This window comes from Trichomycterus rosablanca, chromosome 1 (assembly GCF_030014385.1).
Source record: "Trichomycterus rosablanca isolate fTriRos1 chromosome 1, fTriRos1.hap1, whole genome shotgun sequence".
Lineage (NCBI taxonomy): Eukaryota > Metazoa > Chordata > Actinopteri > Siluriformes > Trichomycteridae > Trichomycterus > Trichomycterus rosablanca.
This window is the reverse complement of record NC_085988.1, coordinates 37,989,288-38,009,049: the sequence shown is the minus strand read 5'-3', so window position 1 is coordinate 38,009,049 and position 19,762 is coordinate 37,989,288. Positions and strand designations below refer to the sequence as shown.

The 19,762-nt window shown below is 38.9% G+C and overlaps 1 protein-coding gene across 4 annotated transcripts in view; it reads right to left on the bottom strand.

The window, feature by feature from the left end:
• cadps2 (Ca++-dependent secretion activator 2) overlaps window positions 1-19,762 on the bottom strand; it is a 146,583-nt gene that overhangs the window by 111,080 nt on the left and 15,741 nt on the right. For 3 of the 4 annotated variants that reach the window (XM_062992326.1, XM_062992335.1, XM_062992332.1), the window contains exons 2-4: window positions 14,822-14,902; window positions 13,141-13,371; window positions 9,969-10,090 (exon numbers count right to left, since the gene is read on the bottom strand). In XM_062992326.1, coding sequence (XP_062848396.1) covers window positions 9,969-10,090; window positions 13,141-13,371; window positions 14,822-14,902 — 434 coding nt within the window. Of the gene's footprint in view, window positions 1-9,968; window positions 10,091-13,140; window positions 13,372-14,821; window positions 14,903-16,608; window positions 16,685-19,762 lie in introns of those variants that run through there. The other variant, XM_062992320.1, reaches the window with a different exon arrangement.

Genomic DNA, 19,762 nt, shown 5'->3' with positions numbered 1-19,762 from the left:
ACTGGGATGTAAGACATGTAGTGATGTTTCTGTGAACCCAGACAGCCACTTCATGTTTGTGGCCCTTTATGTCTAAGAACAGCACTGTGTGTCCATCCAGCATCTTGAAGTGCTCAGTGCCTGACCACTAGGTCTCAAACAAACCACAAATGCTGATATTCAGTCAGTACAATTTACTACCAAGTACTGATAACATGCCAAGTGAATTGAGACGCTGAATATTCCACTGTCCTATCCTGACTCAAAGTCTGATACATTAGCTTGTGCATCTCTCCATCTCTCTCTGGTCATTGCATCTTTTCTCTCTGTTGCTTTGATGAGCCAGTAATACACTTTTGATGCCCACCCAGCCTCACACAGCAGGTACCACGGGCCTTTTTATTCTGGTTGATGTCAGAGACAGTATGGCATTGTTTCTTGGACTACTCATTTGATCTCTGTGGGATAAAATGGACTGCTTAAGCATTCAGATCTATTGTGCAGCTGTTGTATTTTGTATATATTTTAGGTCGTTAGCTCACTAGTTGTAGATCAAGCTGTGGCACCCCCCTCCAAAATTCACCAAGCTTACCTTCCTTCCTCCCCAAATTGTTATTTTATAACTTCTCATTGCAAAAAGAGGTCAACTATTTGAAATTACATTATTATATTTTCAAATTACCGACTAAAAAAAAAAAAATTTAAACTTTAAATAAAATTTAAAATATAAACCTCCCATTTTATACTGAAGCCAAAAGTTAACCGCAGCTCTCTCACACAGAGACACAGGAGAAAAAAGACACTTCCTAAAAAAGCAGCTTACTTAAGAGGATCCCTCAGGGGCTTCTCCAGACTGAAGTATCTCTGTCTGTGTTTTACATGCCACTGTACAAATGTATTCTATTAGAATAAACAGGAGAAGACTGGACACCCAGCTGGCTGGCATAGTGAGAAACTGTCAGGCATGCTGAACACTACAATAGATAAAAATACATCCCTGCAACTCAGCAAATGGATTTCCTCATTTAGATGATCTAGTACAGATATACTGACTATGTAGTAATGTTCATAGTGACCTTACACTACCTAGGGGCTAAAGACATCATTTATGGTCATTTACAAATGTACAATGAGCGAGTTTGACAAAAGCCAAATTGTGATGGCTAGACGACTGGGTCAGAGCATCTCCAAAACTGCAGCTTTTGTGGGGTGTTCACGGTCTGCAGTGGTCAGTATCTATCAAAAGTGGTCCAAGGAAGGAACAGTGGTAAACTGGCAACAGGGTCATGGGCGGCCAAGGCCATTGATGCAGATGGGGAGCGAAGGCTGGCCCGTGTGGTCCGATCTAACAGACGAGCTACTGTAGCTCAGATTGCTGAAGAAGTTAATGCTGGTTTTGATAGAAAGGTGTCAGAATACACAGTGCATCACAGTTTGTTACATATGGGGCTGCATAGCCGCAGACCAGTCAGGGTGCCCATGCTGACCCCTGTCCACCGCCAAAGCGCCAACAATGGGCACGGAAGCATCAGAACTGGACCACAGAGCAATGGCCAGTGGCCTGGTCTGATGAATCACGTTTTCTTTTACATCAAGTGGATGGCCGGGTGCGTGTGCGTCGCTTACCTGGGGAACACATGGCACCAGGATGCACTATGGGAGGAAGGCAAGCCAAGAAGAAGGCAAAAGTTCTGCTGGGAAACCTTGAGTCCTGCCATCCATGTGGATATATATACAGTGCCATCAGAAAGTATTCACACCCCTTCACTTTTTCCACATTTTGTTACGTCACAGACATATTCGAAATCTGATTTGAGTATAGTTTTCTTTTAAAAAACCTACACTAAATAGCCCATAATGACAAAGTGAAAACATGTTTTCAGACATTTTTGTAAATCTTTTAAAAATGTAAACATTTAAACATAACAGGTACATAAGTATTCACACCCTTTGCTATGACACTCAACATTGAGCTCAGGTGCATTCAGTTTACACTGATCATCCTTGAGATGCTTCTACAACTTGATTGAAGACCACCTGTGGTAAATTCAGTTGATTGAACATAATTTGGAATGGCACACACTTGTCTATAAAAGGTCTCACAGTTGACAGTGCATATCAGAGCAGAAACCAAGCAATGAAGTCAAAGGAATTGTCTTTAGACCTCCGAGACCACACAAATCTGGGGAAGGATACAAAAAAATTTCGGCAGCATTGAAGGTCCCGAAAAGCACTGTGGTCTCCATTATTCGGAAATGGGAGAAGTTTGGAACCACCAGAACCCTCCCTAGATCTGGCCGCCCGACCAAACTGAGTAATCGGGGAAGAAGGGCCTTGGTCAGAGAGGTGACCAAGAACCCAATGGTCACTAAGGCAGAGCTCCAGTGTTCCCTTGTGGAGATAGGACAACCATCCAGTAGGTCAACCATTGCTAACACACTCCACCAATCAGGCCTTTATGGTAGAGATGGAAGCCACTCCTCACTAAAAGGCACATGGCAGCCCGCTTGGAGTTTGCCAAAAAGCACCTTAAACCAAAAGGTTATTTTTGAAACCAAAATAGAACTTTTTGGCCTGAACTACAAGCGTCATGTCTGGAGAAAAACAGGCACTGCTCATCGCCTGGCTAACACCATCCCTACTGTCAAGCATGGTGGTGGCAGCATCATGCTGTGGGGATGTTTTTCTGCGGCAGGAACTGGGCGACTAGTCCGCATAGAGGGTAAGATGACAGCAGACTGACTGAGCTTGAGAGGATCTGCAGAGAAGAATGGGAGAAAATGCCCAAAAACAGGTGTGCCAAGCTTGTACATACATTCCCAAGAAGACTTGAGGCTGTGACTGCTGCCAAAGGTGCTTCAACAAAATATTAAGCTATGGGTGTGAATACTTATGTACCTACTATGTTTAAATGTTTACATTTGTAATAAATTTACAAAAATGTCTGAAAACATATTTTCACTTATTATTTCATGTAGATTTTTTAAAAGAAAACTATACTCAGATCGGTTTTCAAATATGTCTGTAACGTAACAAAATGTGGAAAAAGTGAAGGGGTGTGAATACTTTCTGATGGCACTGTATATAATAATAACCTGATGGGAGAGCTTCAAGGCACAGACCACTACTGACAAAAGAAGAAGGCAACGGCTCATCTTTGGGATCAGGCCATGGTAAGAGCTAAGAGGGTTCAAAGTCTGGCTCAAGAATGGCTGAAAAGCCAGGATACAAACCCAACACCCTGCAACTGATAGCCCAGAGATCTACCCACTGAGCTACTACTGTGTGAATGGGTTAATAGTGTAAAAACATTTCTCTATACACAGTTGCAGGTAATTAAGGAAATTCGCCATCTACAGTCTAGAACAGAGTTTTTAAACACTGGGCAAGATCACGAGCAGAAAATAATAATTAAATAAACTTGTACACGAACATCCTTTTCTGGAGGCCTTATGTTACATCTTGTATAGAGAGAGTAAGATGCATTGTGTTGCCTGGATCACATAAAAAAATCATTGACAAAATGTGGGTTGCTTGAAAAAAAGTTTGAAAAACCCTGGACTAGAACATGCTTAAAAGACTCAGATAACCCATGAAATCTCCCATGACCAGACACTGCAATAAAAACTGACATGCTTCTATTTAAAACCACATGGGCTCAGAAATTCTTTAGAAATTCTTTAGAAATTCATAATCAGTAAACCTAGTTTGTCATTTCATCTACAAATGTAAGTAAAGACTCTGCTATGCAAAGCAAAAACCATATATCAACAAAATCAAGAAACACTGTGTTTTTACTTATCCAGTGCAGGTGCTAGACAGCCTGTCTGTAGTCAAAATCTGTGAAATCTAAATACAGGTCAAATAGATATGCAAATCACTGGCGTCTGTTTTATTTACATTTCTTTAATACCAATTTTTTTAAATGAAAAAAGTCAAATACTCATTTCTCTTTTGCTTAATGTGTAAAGGATTTGATTAATTCTCTAACTGAAGCCGCTCAGGTGGTGCAGCGGTAAAATACGCTAGCACACCAGAGCTGGGATTTCGAATACATCGTATCGAATCTCAGCTCTGCCATCCGACTGGGCTGGGCGGCTATATGAACAATGTTTGGCTGTTGTTCGTCCAGGTAGGGAGCCGGATAGGGACCTCATAACTGATGCAAGTATGACCTCTGCTGGCTGATTGATGATACCTGCACAGAGTAGAGGAATAATGCTGATCAGGGTGTGGCTCTCCATGCACAAGGCTGATCTGCATATAAAACTTGCCTCGTGCAGGTGAAAAAATGCAGTCGGCTACTGCTCACGTATCGGAGGGGACGTGTGTCAGTTTGCTCTACGTAATTGGGAAAAAATTTGATGCGCTAAAAATCGGGGGAAAAGGGAGAAAATGCATTTTAAAAAATTCTCTAATTGAAATAAATATCCACACTGTAATAATCTCTTTAACAAAAAGCATACATACAGCTGCACACATAATGGACAATAATGAATTGTTTGTTGGTGTGACATAAGAAAAAAGACACAATTGCACAGCTGAAGACCAAAGTAAGAAATATATTAACACGCTCAATCCCTGCTTCAATCAACTGGTAAGAAATGCATTTGACTACAGTTTTTTTTTTTTGCATAATCTGGTTTGGGAAAAATGAGTAATTACACGTTACTACTCTCAGCCTGATGATAAATGAGACCTTATTTGGGGATTTAAATTAGATTGTAAGGAATAATAGATTCATTCTGTGCTCTAAATGACACACGCAAAGGGCACCTGCCGTTTGCCAAATAGCATCTGCAGTGGAGCGCATCTGAGCTTGATGAATCTTTCCTGTTAGCTGCTATTCAAATACTTTAGCTATTAGAGCCAATAGCCCGTCCAATGGCTGCATGAAGAGCTAGAAAATGTTGTTGGTTTAATATGTCTTTAATATAATATTACTATGACTGGTAATTTTGTCAGGTGACCTTCCATATACACAGGATCAAGTTTATGTAGACACCCGAACATCACATCCAGGGGCAGTACTACATTTGGGCCACTGCTTAACCACGTCACACCAAGATTTTTGTTACCGTACTGTTGTGGTCATAATTACATTATTCTGTTTCTTATTTTCTCCAAACCATGATTTTAGCAAGCTATATTTATTGAGCACTTTATTAGGTACAGCCATATGATACTTACATTCACTACTTCATACATACTATACAAATAGATTTGGTTAATATACAATTATTGACTAGCTCATCTGTTGCGCTGTATACTTTAACCCACCTCACACAGAACCTGGATTAACCAGATGACGTTTAAGTAAGACTAACATGGTAGTGTGTGTTGTTCTGGTATGAGTGCATCAGATGTAACAGTGTTGGAATTTTTTAATTTATTTATTTTTAATTTAAACTTACTGACCTCTTTATTAAGAACATGCACCCTATTAGTACTTGTTGTAGGTTTGCAGTTAGAGATATTTACTGTTTTCATGCACAGATTGATGATTTCTAATCACAGGATGCTGCTGGGTTTCTTTTTTTTTTTTTTACTGTAGCACTATTCTCCTCCCACTGCATTAACATTGTTTAAAATCCCAGCAACACAGCTACACCTGACACACTCATAGCAGTACAGCATACACTATCGTGTTTTTACTATGTTAGTCTCATTACTGAGTATGGTCCACAACCCAAACATCAGTAGGGGCTGAACACAAAAGGGACTATATTTGCAAGAACGCACACAAAACACACAGGTACTGGTTTGCAAAGTAAATACAATAAAAAAGCTAAAAAGTGTGTGCAAATGTCATAAAACTATAAAAAACAATGATTTCATGCATGTTTAAAATCTTGTAATGAAGGGCTGAGAAACTGAAGCGGACATACTGTACATTCTAAGATGTCCCGAACATTACTAAGATTTATTAAAAGGTACAACACAAAACTAGAACAGGACCTGTTTAATGACAAATACAAGATTATGAAACAAAACAAGAACAATGGATGAACTGTACATAAGCTATGCTATGCTAATGTATAATGCCTAATGCCTATGCTAACCTCTTATTAAAGACCCCTACAGGTCCCTAACAGGCCCCTAAAGTAACCTAACCACTAAACTACCAGAAACACGAAGGCTAACCATTTACATTTACAGCATTTAGCAGATGGTTTAATCCAAAGCGACTTACAGTACAGAATACAATCTAAACAATTGAGGGTTAAGGGCCTTGCTCAAGGGCCCAACAGCAATAATATGGCAGTGGTGGGGCTTGAACTAGTAACCTTCTGATTACTAGTAAAGTACCTTAACCGCTAGGCTACAACTGCAAATCCCTATTCTAATGACTTTGCTAAGCTAACACAGAACATGGGCTAAACAACGAACATGACAAGCAAGGCAAAAAAAAAATAATAGTGCCAGAGACAAACAGGTATAAGACAAGGACAAGAAACAACTTGGACAAGAGACAAGACAGGAACCAAAACAATAATCACAATGCACATCAATAATCACAATGACTATCAAGAACCATGAACCCACAATAGGAAACACAATGACCAACAAGGGGAAATGGAGAAAAAGAGAACTATATACACCAGGATCTAATGAGCACATGAGGGACAGCTGAGCATGGTTAACACAATGACAAATCATAGACTAGGGGCAGAGACAAGAGAGTGTGACACAAAAACAAACACAAAGACACCATGTGCTGTACAGATAGCTGTGATCGTGACACATCTATTTCAAATCTTTTGTAACAATGTGTGTTTATCACAATGTACCAGAACAGACTTGCAAACACTGCACTGCACTTAAATTAAACATCTGAAAAATCATGTGATCTGTTTCAATATAGTTCTTGTTTAGAACATAAATCTAGAATCTATCTATCTATCTATCTATCTATCTATCTATCTATCTATCTATCTATCTATCTATCTATCTATCTATCTATCTATCTATCTATCTATCTATCTATCTATCTATCTATCTATCCATCCATCCATCCATCTATCTAAAAACTCTTGTAATTACATAATGTGCATTTAAACCCAAATGACTGAAAGTGCAGAAATATTAAATGCAGAACTGTTATTTAGACAGTACTTAAAAGCAGAACTATGAGGAACAAACACTTATTCCTGCATTATGTGACTACAATATAATCTTAACACAGAAAACATTCTGGACAGGGTGACACATAGATAACACACAATAAGACATTTTACTCACACACAGGGGCAGTTCAGAGAAGTCAATATAACCTCTGCATGTTGTCAGAAACTTTGAACTGAGATACGTATAAGACATATCATATTAAAATTCCTTATTGGCAGAAACTAAAGACAAACATCAAACCTAGGTCTCCAGAACCCATGTTTCTGTGCCAGCTGCACCCCTATGCCACCTGTCTGCCAAATGCAAATAATTTTACTTTACATACAATGGTAGGTAGGTACGGAATGAAGAAGAAGATATTGTCATATATACATATACAGGTGTACAGTACAATGAAATTCTTTTGTCACATATCCCAGCTTGTTTGGAAGCTGGGGTCAGAGCGCAGGGTCAACCACTGTACAGGCAGGGTTGAGAGCCTTGCTCAAGGGCCCAACAGTGGCTGCATATCAGAGACTGGATTTGAATCGACAATCTTCAGATTGATAGTTTAAAGCTCTACCCACCAGGCACTGTCCCCATCATAGATAATGAACAAAAATTTTGAAAGCCAACTGTGAATTAAAACATGACCTTAGGGTAGTGATACACTTGGAAAAAAGAAGACTGATTTCATCTTTCCCCACACTAGTGGAAGGAGACATTTCTCCCCATGTGAGAATGCTGTGTCAATATTAAACAAACACCTCAACATCCAACTATGATCCTAAATTTAAATCTGTCACATGAGTGCAAACTATTATACACGACACAAGGCTTCTCAGGCTTGATTCCTTTGACAGGCTAAAAGCCTTCCCTTTTTATTCTCTGATTACAGCATCTTTTACCTCCAGTGCAATCCAGGTCAGTTTTATCATTTTTGCAGACATGATTCAGAGTCGACTGCACCAGCATGCCATTAAAATTCCTGACTGGATTGAATAATACAGCACAGCCTTCAGGGTGCCAGAGACAAAAGATAATCATACACATAAAATACAAGCCACATCTCTTTAGCAAGGAATTACATTCAGTACATGTTTAGACATTAATACTTTGTGATTAATGGTTTATAATTTAAAATATGTTTTACTATTTGCACTATTTTAGACCTGCTCAGGTCTACAAATAAGGAATTTATACCTTCACACATTTAGCCTGTAAACATTTACAGTCTTAAAACATTTATATGACCATGTGAAAGCATGGCATGTACAGAGCCTGAAATTGCTGTCTAGACCAGTGTCCTTAACCGATTCTATGACTCAGACCTGATACAATGGCTTGTCATTCATTTGGAACATAACAAAGAGATATAAGCTTCAGTTCAAAGAGACATATGTATATGGCATTGAGATTTCACTGATTTCTGCAACTTTTCTTTGTCGTGACTAAATGAATGAAACAGCTTTTTGTTGCTGATAATTTTCACAAACGTAGGTTTTTTTTTTAACCAGTTTATTGAACTAGCTTTTAATAAGTAGCTTTACATGGGATTAAAAATGGTATTGCAAGTAAGAAGCTCCTGCTCAGAACCTTCTTTCATGAAAAATAGCCTTTAAGCCCATGTAAATCATCCAGTGGATTGCAGTGGTGTTACCGTCCACAGGTAGGGGATAACCAGCCATTGGAAAGTGCACTTTCCTGGAAAATATACACCGATCAGCCATAACATTAAAACCACCTCCTTGTTTCTACACTCACTGTTCATGTTATCAGCTCCATTTACCATATAGAAACACTTTGTAGTTTTACAATTACTGACTGTAGTCCATCTGTTTCTCTGCATGCTTTGTTAGCCCCATTTAATGCTGTTCTTCAATGGTCAGGACCCCAACAGAACCACTACAGAGCAGGTATAATTTGGATGGTGGATCATTCTCAGCACTGCAGTGACACTGACATGGTGGTGGTGTGTTAGTGTGTGTTGTGCTGGTACAAGTGGATAAGACACAGCAGCGCTGCTGGAGTTTTTAAACACCTTACTGTCCCTGCTGGACTGAGAATAGTCCACCAACCTAAAATATCCAGCCAACAGCGCCCTGTGGGCAGCGTGCTGTGACCACTGATGAAGGTCTAGAAGATGACCAACTCAAACAGCAGCAAAAGATGAGCGATCGTCTCTGACTTTACATCTACAAGATGGACCAACTAGGTAGGAGTGTCTAATAGAGTGGACAGTGAGTGGACACAGTATTTAAAAACTCCAGCAGCGCTGCTGTTTCTGATCCACTCATACCAGCACAACACACATTAACACACCACCACCATGTCAGTGTCACTGCAGTGCTGACAATGATCCAACACCTAAATAACACCTGCTCTGTGGTGGTCCTGTGAGGGCCCTGACCATTGAAGCCCCATGAAAGGGGCCTAACAAAGCATGCAGAGAAACAGATGGACTACAGTCAGTAATTGTAGAACTACAAAGTGCTTCTATATGATAAGTGGAGCTGATAAAATAAACAGTGAGTAAGTAGGGTTGCATCAGGTATGTGAACCAGAATTATTCGCTGCAATGGCCCCAAATTATGATAGCAGCCGAAAGAAAAATACCAATCACCAACACTGACCAGTTCGAGAATTACTAGTCTAGGCATCAGCATGAGACATCAATCTCCCAAACTTCATGTTACCACTTTAAGATGGACTGAACTTGAAGACCAAATGAGAATTCTGTGCTGTGACTGTCATATAAGGCTGATACACACTGATGAAGCAGAAATACATAAATATTCTCAAATCAATTACAGAATGTTTCAGGAAATGCCAAAAGGAACCCATAAAGAAGGTCACAAACAGCGGTAGTTTTTTATACTCACTGTGGTCTGGAGGCTTCTGCCTGGTCTGTTTGAAGTTTCTCCCCTCCTTCCACTTCCATGGTGCAATAAACAATTCTGTTAGGAGCCACTGACTTCAGGCCCTGCACCTCCATGATCACAATCTGCTCAGCCAACAAACAAGGATAATGATAGACATAATAAATATAATCAAATAACTGCAAATATTTTGTTTATATAGAGACTCAGGGAAGGCTATATGTAGTAAGCTGCTTCTGTAAAGCGAGATGTACATCGATCAGCCATAACATTAAAACCACCTCGTTTCTACACACACTGTTCATTTTATCAGCTCCACTTACCATATAGGAGCACTTTGTAGTTTCACAATTACTGACTGTAGTCCACCTGTTCCTCTGCATGCTTTGTTAGCCCCCTTTCATGCTGTTATTCAATGGTCAGGGCTCTCCCAGGACCACTACCATTGAAGAACAGGGTGAAAGCAGGCTAAAAAAGTATGTAGAGAAACAGATGGACTACATTCAGTAATTGTAGAACTACAAAGTGCTCCTACAGTGTATCACAAAAGTGAGTACACCCCTCACATTTCTGCAAATATTTTATTATATCTTTTCATGGGACAACAGTATAGAAATAAAACTTGGATATAACTTAGAGTAGTCAGTGTACAACTTGTATAGCAGTGTAGATTTACTGTCTTCTGAAAATAACTCAACACACAGCCATTAATGTATAAATGGCTGGCAACATAAGTGAGTACACCCCACAGTGAACAGGTCCAAATTGTGCCCAAAGTGTCAATATTTTGTGTGACCACCATTATTATCCAGCACTGCCTTAACCCTCCTGGGCATGGAATTCACCAGAGCTGCACAGGTTGCTACTGGAATCCTCTTCCACTCCTCCATGATGACATCATAGAGCTGGTGGATGTTAGACACCTTGAACTCCTCCACCTTCCACTTGAGGATGCGCCACAGGTGCTCAATTGGGTTTAGTCCATCACCTTTACCTTCAGCTTCCTCAGCAAGGCAGTTGTCATCTTGGAGGTTGTGTTTGGGGTCGTTATCCTGTTGGAAAACTGCCATAAGGCCCAGTTTTCGAAGGGAGGGGATCATGCTCTGTTTCAGAATGTCACAGTACATGTTGGAATTCATGTTTCCCTCAATGAACTGCAGCTCCCCAGTGCCAGCAACACTCATGCAGCCCAAGACCATGATGCTACCACCACCATGCTTGACTGTAGGCAAGATACAGTTGTCTTGGTACTTCTCACCAGGGCACCGCCACACATGCTGGACAACATCTGAGCCAAACAAGTTTATCTTGGTCTCGTCAGACCACAGGGCATTCCAGTAATCCATGTTCTTGGACTGCTTGTCTTCAGCAAACTGTTTGCGGGCTTTCTTGTGCGTCAGCTTCCTTCTGGGATGACGACCATGCAGACCGAGTTGATGCAGTGTGCGGCGTATGGTCTGAGCACTGACAGGCTGACCTCCCACGTCTTCAACCTCTGCAGCAATGCTGGCAGCACTCATGTGTCTATTTTTTAAAGCCAACCTCTGGATATGACGCCGAACACGTGGACTCGACTTCTTTGGTCGACCCTGGCGAAGCCTGTTCCGAGTGGAACCTGTCCTGGAAAACCGCTGTATGACCTTGGCCACCATGCTGTAGCTCAGTTTCAGGGTGTTAGCAATCTTCTTATAGCCCAGGCCATCTTTGTGGAGAGCAACAATTCTATTTCTCACATCCTCAGAGAGTTCTTTGCCATGAGGTGCCATGTTGAATATCCAGTGGCCAGTATGAGAGAATTGTACCCAAAACACCAAATTTAACAGCCCTGCTCCCCATTTACACCTGGGACCTTGACACATGACACCAGGGAGGGACAACGACACATTTGGGCACAATTTGGACATGTTCACTGTGGGGTGTACTCACTTATGTTGCCAGCTATTTAGACATTAATGGCTGTGTGTTGAGTTATTTTCAGAAGACAGTAAATCTACACTGCTATACAAGCTGTACACTGACTACTCTAAGTTATATCCAAGTTTCATGTCTATAGTGTTGTCCCATGAAAAGATATAATGAAATATTTGCAGAAATGTGAGGGGTGTACTCACTTTTGTGATACACTGTATGTGGTAAGTGGAGCTGATAAAATGGACAGTGAGTGTAGAAACAAAGAGATGGTTTTAATGTTATGGCTGATCAGTATATATGAACCTAAAGTTAGAGTCTGTATGCTCAGCTTTTGCAAAAACGCAACAGAATCATGCATAAACAAGAAAAATTTTTTTCATAAATAATAGTAATAAAAAAAAAATACTAAACGTTTTACTTACTACATATCTATATCACATAAGATTAAAGTAATTAGTGTTCTAGATCTTATTTCTACTGCATTTCAAAACCAGGTGTTAACAACCCATGGCCATTTTATTTAAAAAGGTGTCAGGTCTAATCCAACAGCCACTTTAAACAAAACACATGCACATCTGCTCATTCATGTATTCAGCATTATTGGGAGCAGCACAAACTGAATGCATAAACTGATTAAAAAGCCAAGGACATCAGTTAATGTTAAAGCTGAATCTCATCTGCCACTGCACAGTGCCATCCCATCACTGGCTGAGGCATCAGCAGAGTATATAGCCGAAGCGTGGCATGAAAGCACCAGAGGATAGCAACAAGAAAAAGTAAGTGAAAAAACGAATAGGATAAAATATGACCCAAGTGACTTTGTGGCATGGTTGTTGTTAAAGAACATTAGAAAATACTAATCTTACAGGATTTTACAGGAAATTAGTGATTGTTTTTTTTAACACACTCTTTTGCATGTAGCACTCTTTTCTGTTTCTGCACGGGAGCAAGTACAGAGCTCTTTTGCTGGCTCCTCAGCTTGTGTTTGAATGGCACATTAGCAAGTGTTATTGAACACGCTGTTACTGGATTTTCTCCATCTGTATAGGTGAAATATAAGCTAATCTGTGTATTTGTTTTGTTATTCACACTGTCACCTAATTAACATTCTTGTGATAGAAAGACATCAACTGGTGGTATGCTTCCTGTGCCACATATCACATAAATTCATGGATGATTATATTGCTATGTGATAACGAAGCTGGGAAGTTGCTACCTTCAAACTAGAGCAACTAAGGTAAATAGTAAGGGACTTCTGATTTACCTCCAGGGTGAAGAACAGCACTACATCTGATTTGGAAAGGGGCAGGTCATTCTCATCTCCGATGTCTAGAAAGCTGTTCATAGGTGTGAGTTTTGGCTTGATTTTGGGCTTCAAGTCTTTGGCTACAGGCAGGCTCTCCAGGTTTGCCATTAACAGGTTGATAGATGATCTCAGCTCCTCCACATACATCGAGTCCATGTCTTTAGACAAAAACTTCGGAAACTTTCTTTCCTACCAAGAACATTGAGAAAACATTGGTGACAGGAAATAATGAGACATAGCAGCTCAATAATGATCATTTTTCTGCTAAGTAAATTAAAGGTACTATTACTGCAGTCATAGTTGAATTCTTTTTGTAATAACAGAATTTAAAATAACTCTAGAATCACATTAAAAAAAATAATCAAGATACATATTCCAAACAATCCCGTCCCGTCTTCTACAATTAGCATATTGTTTTTAACCATAAGCCCATTAGACATTAAAGAAATAATTAAATTTCCACAATGGCCTAAATAATAGTAAAATAAACACTGTATTTTTGTTATGCAAGCATTCTTTGGTGTATTGCTTTCACCATTGCTTCTATTGTATTCATAGCAAATTGTTGGGAAAATAATCTGGAAGTAGTAATTTATGGAAACCTTGAAGTCTTAGTTACAATAACTGCTTCATCCTGATCAGGCTCATGGTGAGTAAGTCGCACTAAATTAGGGGCAATTTAGAGCAGCCAGTTTACATTCGGTTCTGCTCACTTAGTATTTAGGAGTGGTATTTTGGAATTTATTTAATGATGGGTGGGTAGCTGACTGGTGCATTGCACTGTTGGAGATATAATCAAGACATCATTAGTAAAGAAATGTGTGATTTGGAAAGCTTGTTAGAGCACTCTATACAATTATTGTGAGGACAATAAAACAGCTGTGAGTCAACACCTTTAAAAGGCAACCAACAGTGACCAGCTTTCAAAATGTCAAATGCTAAACAAACTGTAGCAGGCGCACCCACTGTATAGCTGAGCAGCGGGACACAGATTACAGCATAACAAACACCTGCCTTGGTGTTAATGGCTGACATGGGGCTATGGAGGCACAGATGGTAGCACTAATAGCACTCTACCTTATTGAGCATTAATCTCTTCAGGTGGAAGTGTCTCCTTTTAGTCACAGTTTCCAGGCTCACTCATGTTTGCTGCAGATGCAAATGTCAACACTATTTCTTTACTGCAGAAAAAGACCCTCTTCTGAGCAAAGGCCTACAGATAAATCCATGTTGAAAGCCTGTTGCATCTACAGATGGAGTGGCTACCCCACACATTATATAGTCACTGCTAGTTTCTTCTGGGTTTCCTCTGTCTATTTTTTTCCAAGAACTTGGTGCTACGGTGGACAGAGTACCTGACCCAACTGTGACAACTAGTTCTGATTTTAAATGTATTGCTTTTTTTGTTCAGTATCTCCAATATGAGCTACAGATGTTTTTATGCAGTTGTTTTGATACTTTTATTAGTTTCTGTTATTTTATTATTATTCTTTTTTAGTTTGTTTTACCTTGATTAAGCATCTTGCAATTTGGTTTCATTCTAACATTTTTGCAAATATGGGGCTACACCTGGAGCCTGTGAGGCACGGCCCACCCTGTTACACAAACATATGGTAACTGAATGAAAACAATGACATACTCTGGCAATTTTGTCAGTAAGTTGTAGCCTCCCATCCAGTTCTCTGCGGATCTGTGCTGCCTGCTCATCAACATTGTCCAGCTGTAGAAAAGAGTAGAGTTTTGTGAGTCCATATTTATGTTCCCCCTGGTGCTGTAGAGAGGTAGCTGAGGAAAAGCAGTAAATTACACTCCCAGATATGATGTAAGGGTTAGTATCATAATTTCTGCAACTGCTCCTTCTTTTGACTGAATGATTAGAACACACACATGCACATAAAAACCTTTTTAAATGTAGGTGCTTTTATAAGGTTATTATAGGTTTCTTGGAATATGACTACATCTGCTCAGCCTAAAACAAAATACCTAATATTTAGTTGTACAACAAGGGGAAGCAAATATTTAATCATTTTCCTTTTTTAAGTTTTAGGGTCAGAACACTACAGGACCTTTGAAAACTTTAGAAACGCTAATTGGGTGTTTTTGACTGTAAATGTTGCTTATTGCTTGTATGTTTGCTGAAAAATCTGTACCATTACCGACAACCAAAAATACAGCCATTTATTACTAGGAGTGTTTAGAAAAGCATGTCTGAGGAGAGGTATGTGTCACAAGAATCCAGACAGCGGAATGGTTAGCTGGCCTTGTCTGGGTAAGACCTGCGCTTTCTTATGAATACATGTAAGAATGCATGTGCACAGTTTAATTTAATCACAACAAAAACCCATGCTGGCCTGCTGTTAAGAATTCCTTTTCTCTCATTTCACCTACGAGTGACACACACACACACACACACACACACAGACACACACAGACGCACAGACACTGTTTCCACATGATAAGCATTTGTCCCTGTGGCAGCAACAGGGATGCCTGTATGCTAATTTCACCCAGCATTATCACAGGCACACCAAGTTTAAAACAGCACTTAATGTTGTATGTGAATATAAATTGTGTGCATGCATGTGTGGGTGCATATATGTTTCTTAAGACCAAACAGTCTTCATGTCATTAAATATGCTCTGCAAGTAAAAGCTTTCTTCTTCTCAACACATATTTCCACTGATGCCTTCAACACATTACCAATTGTTAGAAACAAGAGTCTGTCTTATGTAGATAGAGAGGTGTAGGCGAAGGCAGGTTATGCATTTATGTGCTCCTATATATCAGAGCAGAAAAACCCAGGCTACATATCCAGTCTGTTTTAATTTGTAAGTGGGTAGCACTGTCACCTCACAGCAAAAAGGCCAGGGTCCTTCCTGTGAGGAGTTTGTATATTCTCCCTGTGCCTGTGTGGGTTTCCTCTAGATAATCACTTCAATGTTACACAGAGCCTAAAACATTTAAGTCATCTGTGTGCGCATGTAGGTGTGTGTATACACTAGGGCTGGGCGATATATCGAGATTTTATAAAATATCGATATATTTTCATACGCGATATAAGATAAGACAATATCGCTTATATCGATATAGATGTTGCGTTCCAGTTAGATCCGACAGTTCGTCTTTCTCTTCTCCCAGTTTGTCTCTGCACATTTTCACCTTGCCCCGCCCCTCTCCCTCACTGAACACAACTCAGCCCTCCCCACCACCAATTCTTTCTGACCTCAGAACACATTTCTGTAAGTAAAACTCCCATGATAGCATGGAGACGGTTGAGGAGCTGGTTAGTAAATAGAATAATAATGGCTCAGTTATTTGGAGAGATTCGGATTCAGTGGTGGAGAAGTGTCAGATGAGCAGCAGAATAATGTATTCTGTAGAGAATGCCGAAAACAAGTCCAGACAAAAGGTTCCAGCTTCGTGTACCTTTGGTCATTCGTTTTTCACGTCAAATCCCAAAGTTGAAAAACAAGAAAACGAGTCGTTATTCTAAAACTGAAACAAACAAACACAAGTTTGACATGCATGTATTTACTTCATATATAGAGAGTGTAAATAATGCACAAGTGTTATAAACAGTAATAATAACGTAACGGTGCGTCTCCTGTTGTTCTGACTTGTGTGTTTGTGTATGTGATGTGCATATATTTGCTCTATTTGTAAAAAACAAAGATTATGGGGAGTGATTTCTGTACTGGATGTTGAACGTGGTCGTGTTTATACTGGATGATCGCCCGACGTCCGACACGTCATTTATTTATTTATCTTGTATTAATGTATTTCTTGTTCTTGGCCAATAAACAACCAAAAATGAATAAAATTGCACAAACTAACTCTGCAGTAAACAAGGAGCAAACAGCAATTAAACAACAAATAAAGCTGTTAAATAATTACAAAGTGCATGAAGCGGAACGCTGATTAAGATGCATGAAATGTTATAATAGTTACACAGTGACGTGTACAATTAGTTCTGCCTGTATTACAGAATTAAGTTCTATACAGAAAAAAAAAAAATTAATGTAAATGTTAATGTTGTGACGACTGATGTAAAATAATGTATAAAGTCCAAACATGTGGGGGGGGGGGACAGAAGAACATTCTGATCTCTTCCCTACACACTCGCTCCCTGCGCCCTATAGTGCACTTAACATTCTTAAAGGGCAGACAATATATTTGTAATTTACATTACACGACTTGTGTCACCAAAACAGTTCTGACCCATCAATGCATGGACTCTACAAGACCTCTGAAGGTGTCCAGTGGCCTCTAGCATAAAGATGTTTGCACCAGATTTCTTCTTCCCATAATGTATCCTGGTGCCATCTCTTCCATAGGTAACCAATACAAATGGGCACCAAAGACCCTATCACCATTCACGGGTTAATCTTTGTTGGACCACTTGGAAGGTACTAACACTGCATGCTAAAAACAAGCACAATACAAAGTACCACACACACAGAAGGGTTTGAAGCAGTGTATGTTGTGACACATTCACCTTCTCACCGGAGTTAAAATTAGACTATTTGAACCATAGGTTTCATGTCCCCTGGTATCAAGTCTTGACCGGTCACCAACCTGTTCATGACTTTTCCATTCTTAGACCTCTGTCGAAGCATATATACTTCTTAAAATCATATATCATTTATTAAAGTGTTTTCTTGGTCACCTGATATAAATAAGAGATGTAAAAGTACACTCATCACACAAAATCATACTAATATCACAATTTAGTATTTACACAATTCACAAACAAAAGCAATTAAGCAACAAAACCAAAACCATGAAACTATGACATAAACAACTTCAGAACTAAGTGCAATTGCATGAGCTGACATAATTAATAGATCTAATATTTTATGCATCTGATACTGCATGCCAATATACATTTAAAAGTTCTTTAATTAAAAAGACAGTGAAGGCAGATATGTCTTGTTGATAAAAGAAGTAAAGAAAGGTTGGTCATACTGATTAAATCAGAAAGGAATCTGAGACATTTATGAAGACACTGGTTACTGATTAGGAACTAATGTTGGCATCAGTATTCCACTTCTGGCATGTAATTAAGGAATTAAAACAGATAATCAATGCCACTCAAAGCTTAGACGTGGCTAATTAGTTTACAAAACATTATTTGTTCATGAGAAACACAATAACAACAAACTACACATTTTATTGAACTAAAACACGTACTTTAGTATGTGAATCTCCACATACACTGCAATACTAAAAACATCCAAATAAAGATGTGTCTGGGCATCTTCTATTAAAATAATTGGTTTTAATTACAAAGTAATCAAACTGATTTTTGGGCTGTTGCTAAGATTTTCAAACTCATGGTTCAAATTTAGAATGCCACTGAAATAAACCATAATAGTAACAAAACTCTCATAATAGTAAGATTTTTGTTCCAATGTGCATTAAATACATACAAAGAAGGTTTTCTTACAAAATATATTACCAATTTAAAAACGACAATAAACATTCATTGTGCATTTCTTAAAATAAATCTAACCAGCAGGGCCATGGAAACACATAGTATTGATTCCATGAATCAAATGCCTCTGCACCTCATTAGGCATTGCTGCTTTGAATAATGGCTTCACGCTAGGCTTTGGGTTTTGATTTGGTTTTCTTCTTGGTTTTTATTTTCTGTTATTTTGGCCAGTATATATTTTTAGATATTTTTGTCTCCGTTTTGTTTGTGGCTTTTTAGCCACAGTATTGAACTACTTGCCGTAGTGTCAAAAAAAAAAAAAAAACCAGTGGTTTCAAAAAAGGATGATAAATGTTTTTGCATTGGCTATCTCCTCACTTAAATCACAACAAAAAAATCATTAAATGGTTCTTAATAAATGGGTCAAAACCACAATGCTGAAAATCACTAATTATTCTTAGTAAAGATAGTTTGAAGCTGTAAACGCAAAACATTTCTTTTTGGTTGGACCACTATTCTGCTTCAAGCATTAACACTTTCACTGATAGGTGGGGAAAAGTGACGAAGTGCACAAGTGAGGATAGGGTACAGTATTTCTTTGCCTACAAAGGAAATCTATATGGTAGGTGTGGCTCATAAAATGGCTAGTAAATATATGTACAATATAAGTTAAGTAAATAAATTATCTGATTAGTGTAATTAAAAACAAAAGTGGTTATATTTATGTTTATTCATTGTACATATATCACTTTTATAACAAAATTCAAATTAATCAAATTGCTTACCACTCATCATTAATCCTCATTTGGTAATGCATATTTACCAAAACATTATCCTGATCAATGTAACAGGCTAAACAACAAGAACGGTTGTTCAACAGGCATCATGTCCTGTAGTGACAATCATGATTTTCATCTTGCATTTAAAGACATAAGAATTTGAGACCACATTGATGTATTAAGCTGAAAACTGTTTAGTGAGTTGGTGTCTGAATGAACTTGTTCCATTGGGGATTCAGGAGAGACTGTGAAACGTTGCTCATGTAATGCATACTGCATCAGCGCCTGTTAGCTTAATCCTTTGCAAATTAGTCATCATTAAGTTCCCAGCAATTTATTTATGAGTAGCCAACATTTTTTAAGAACA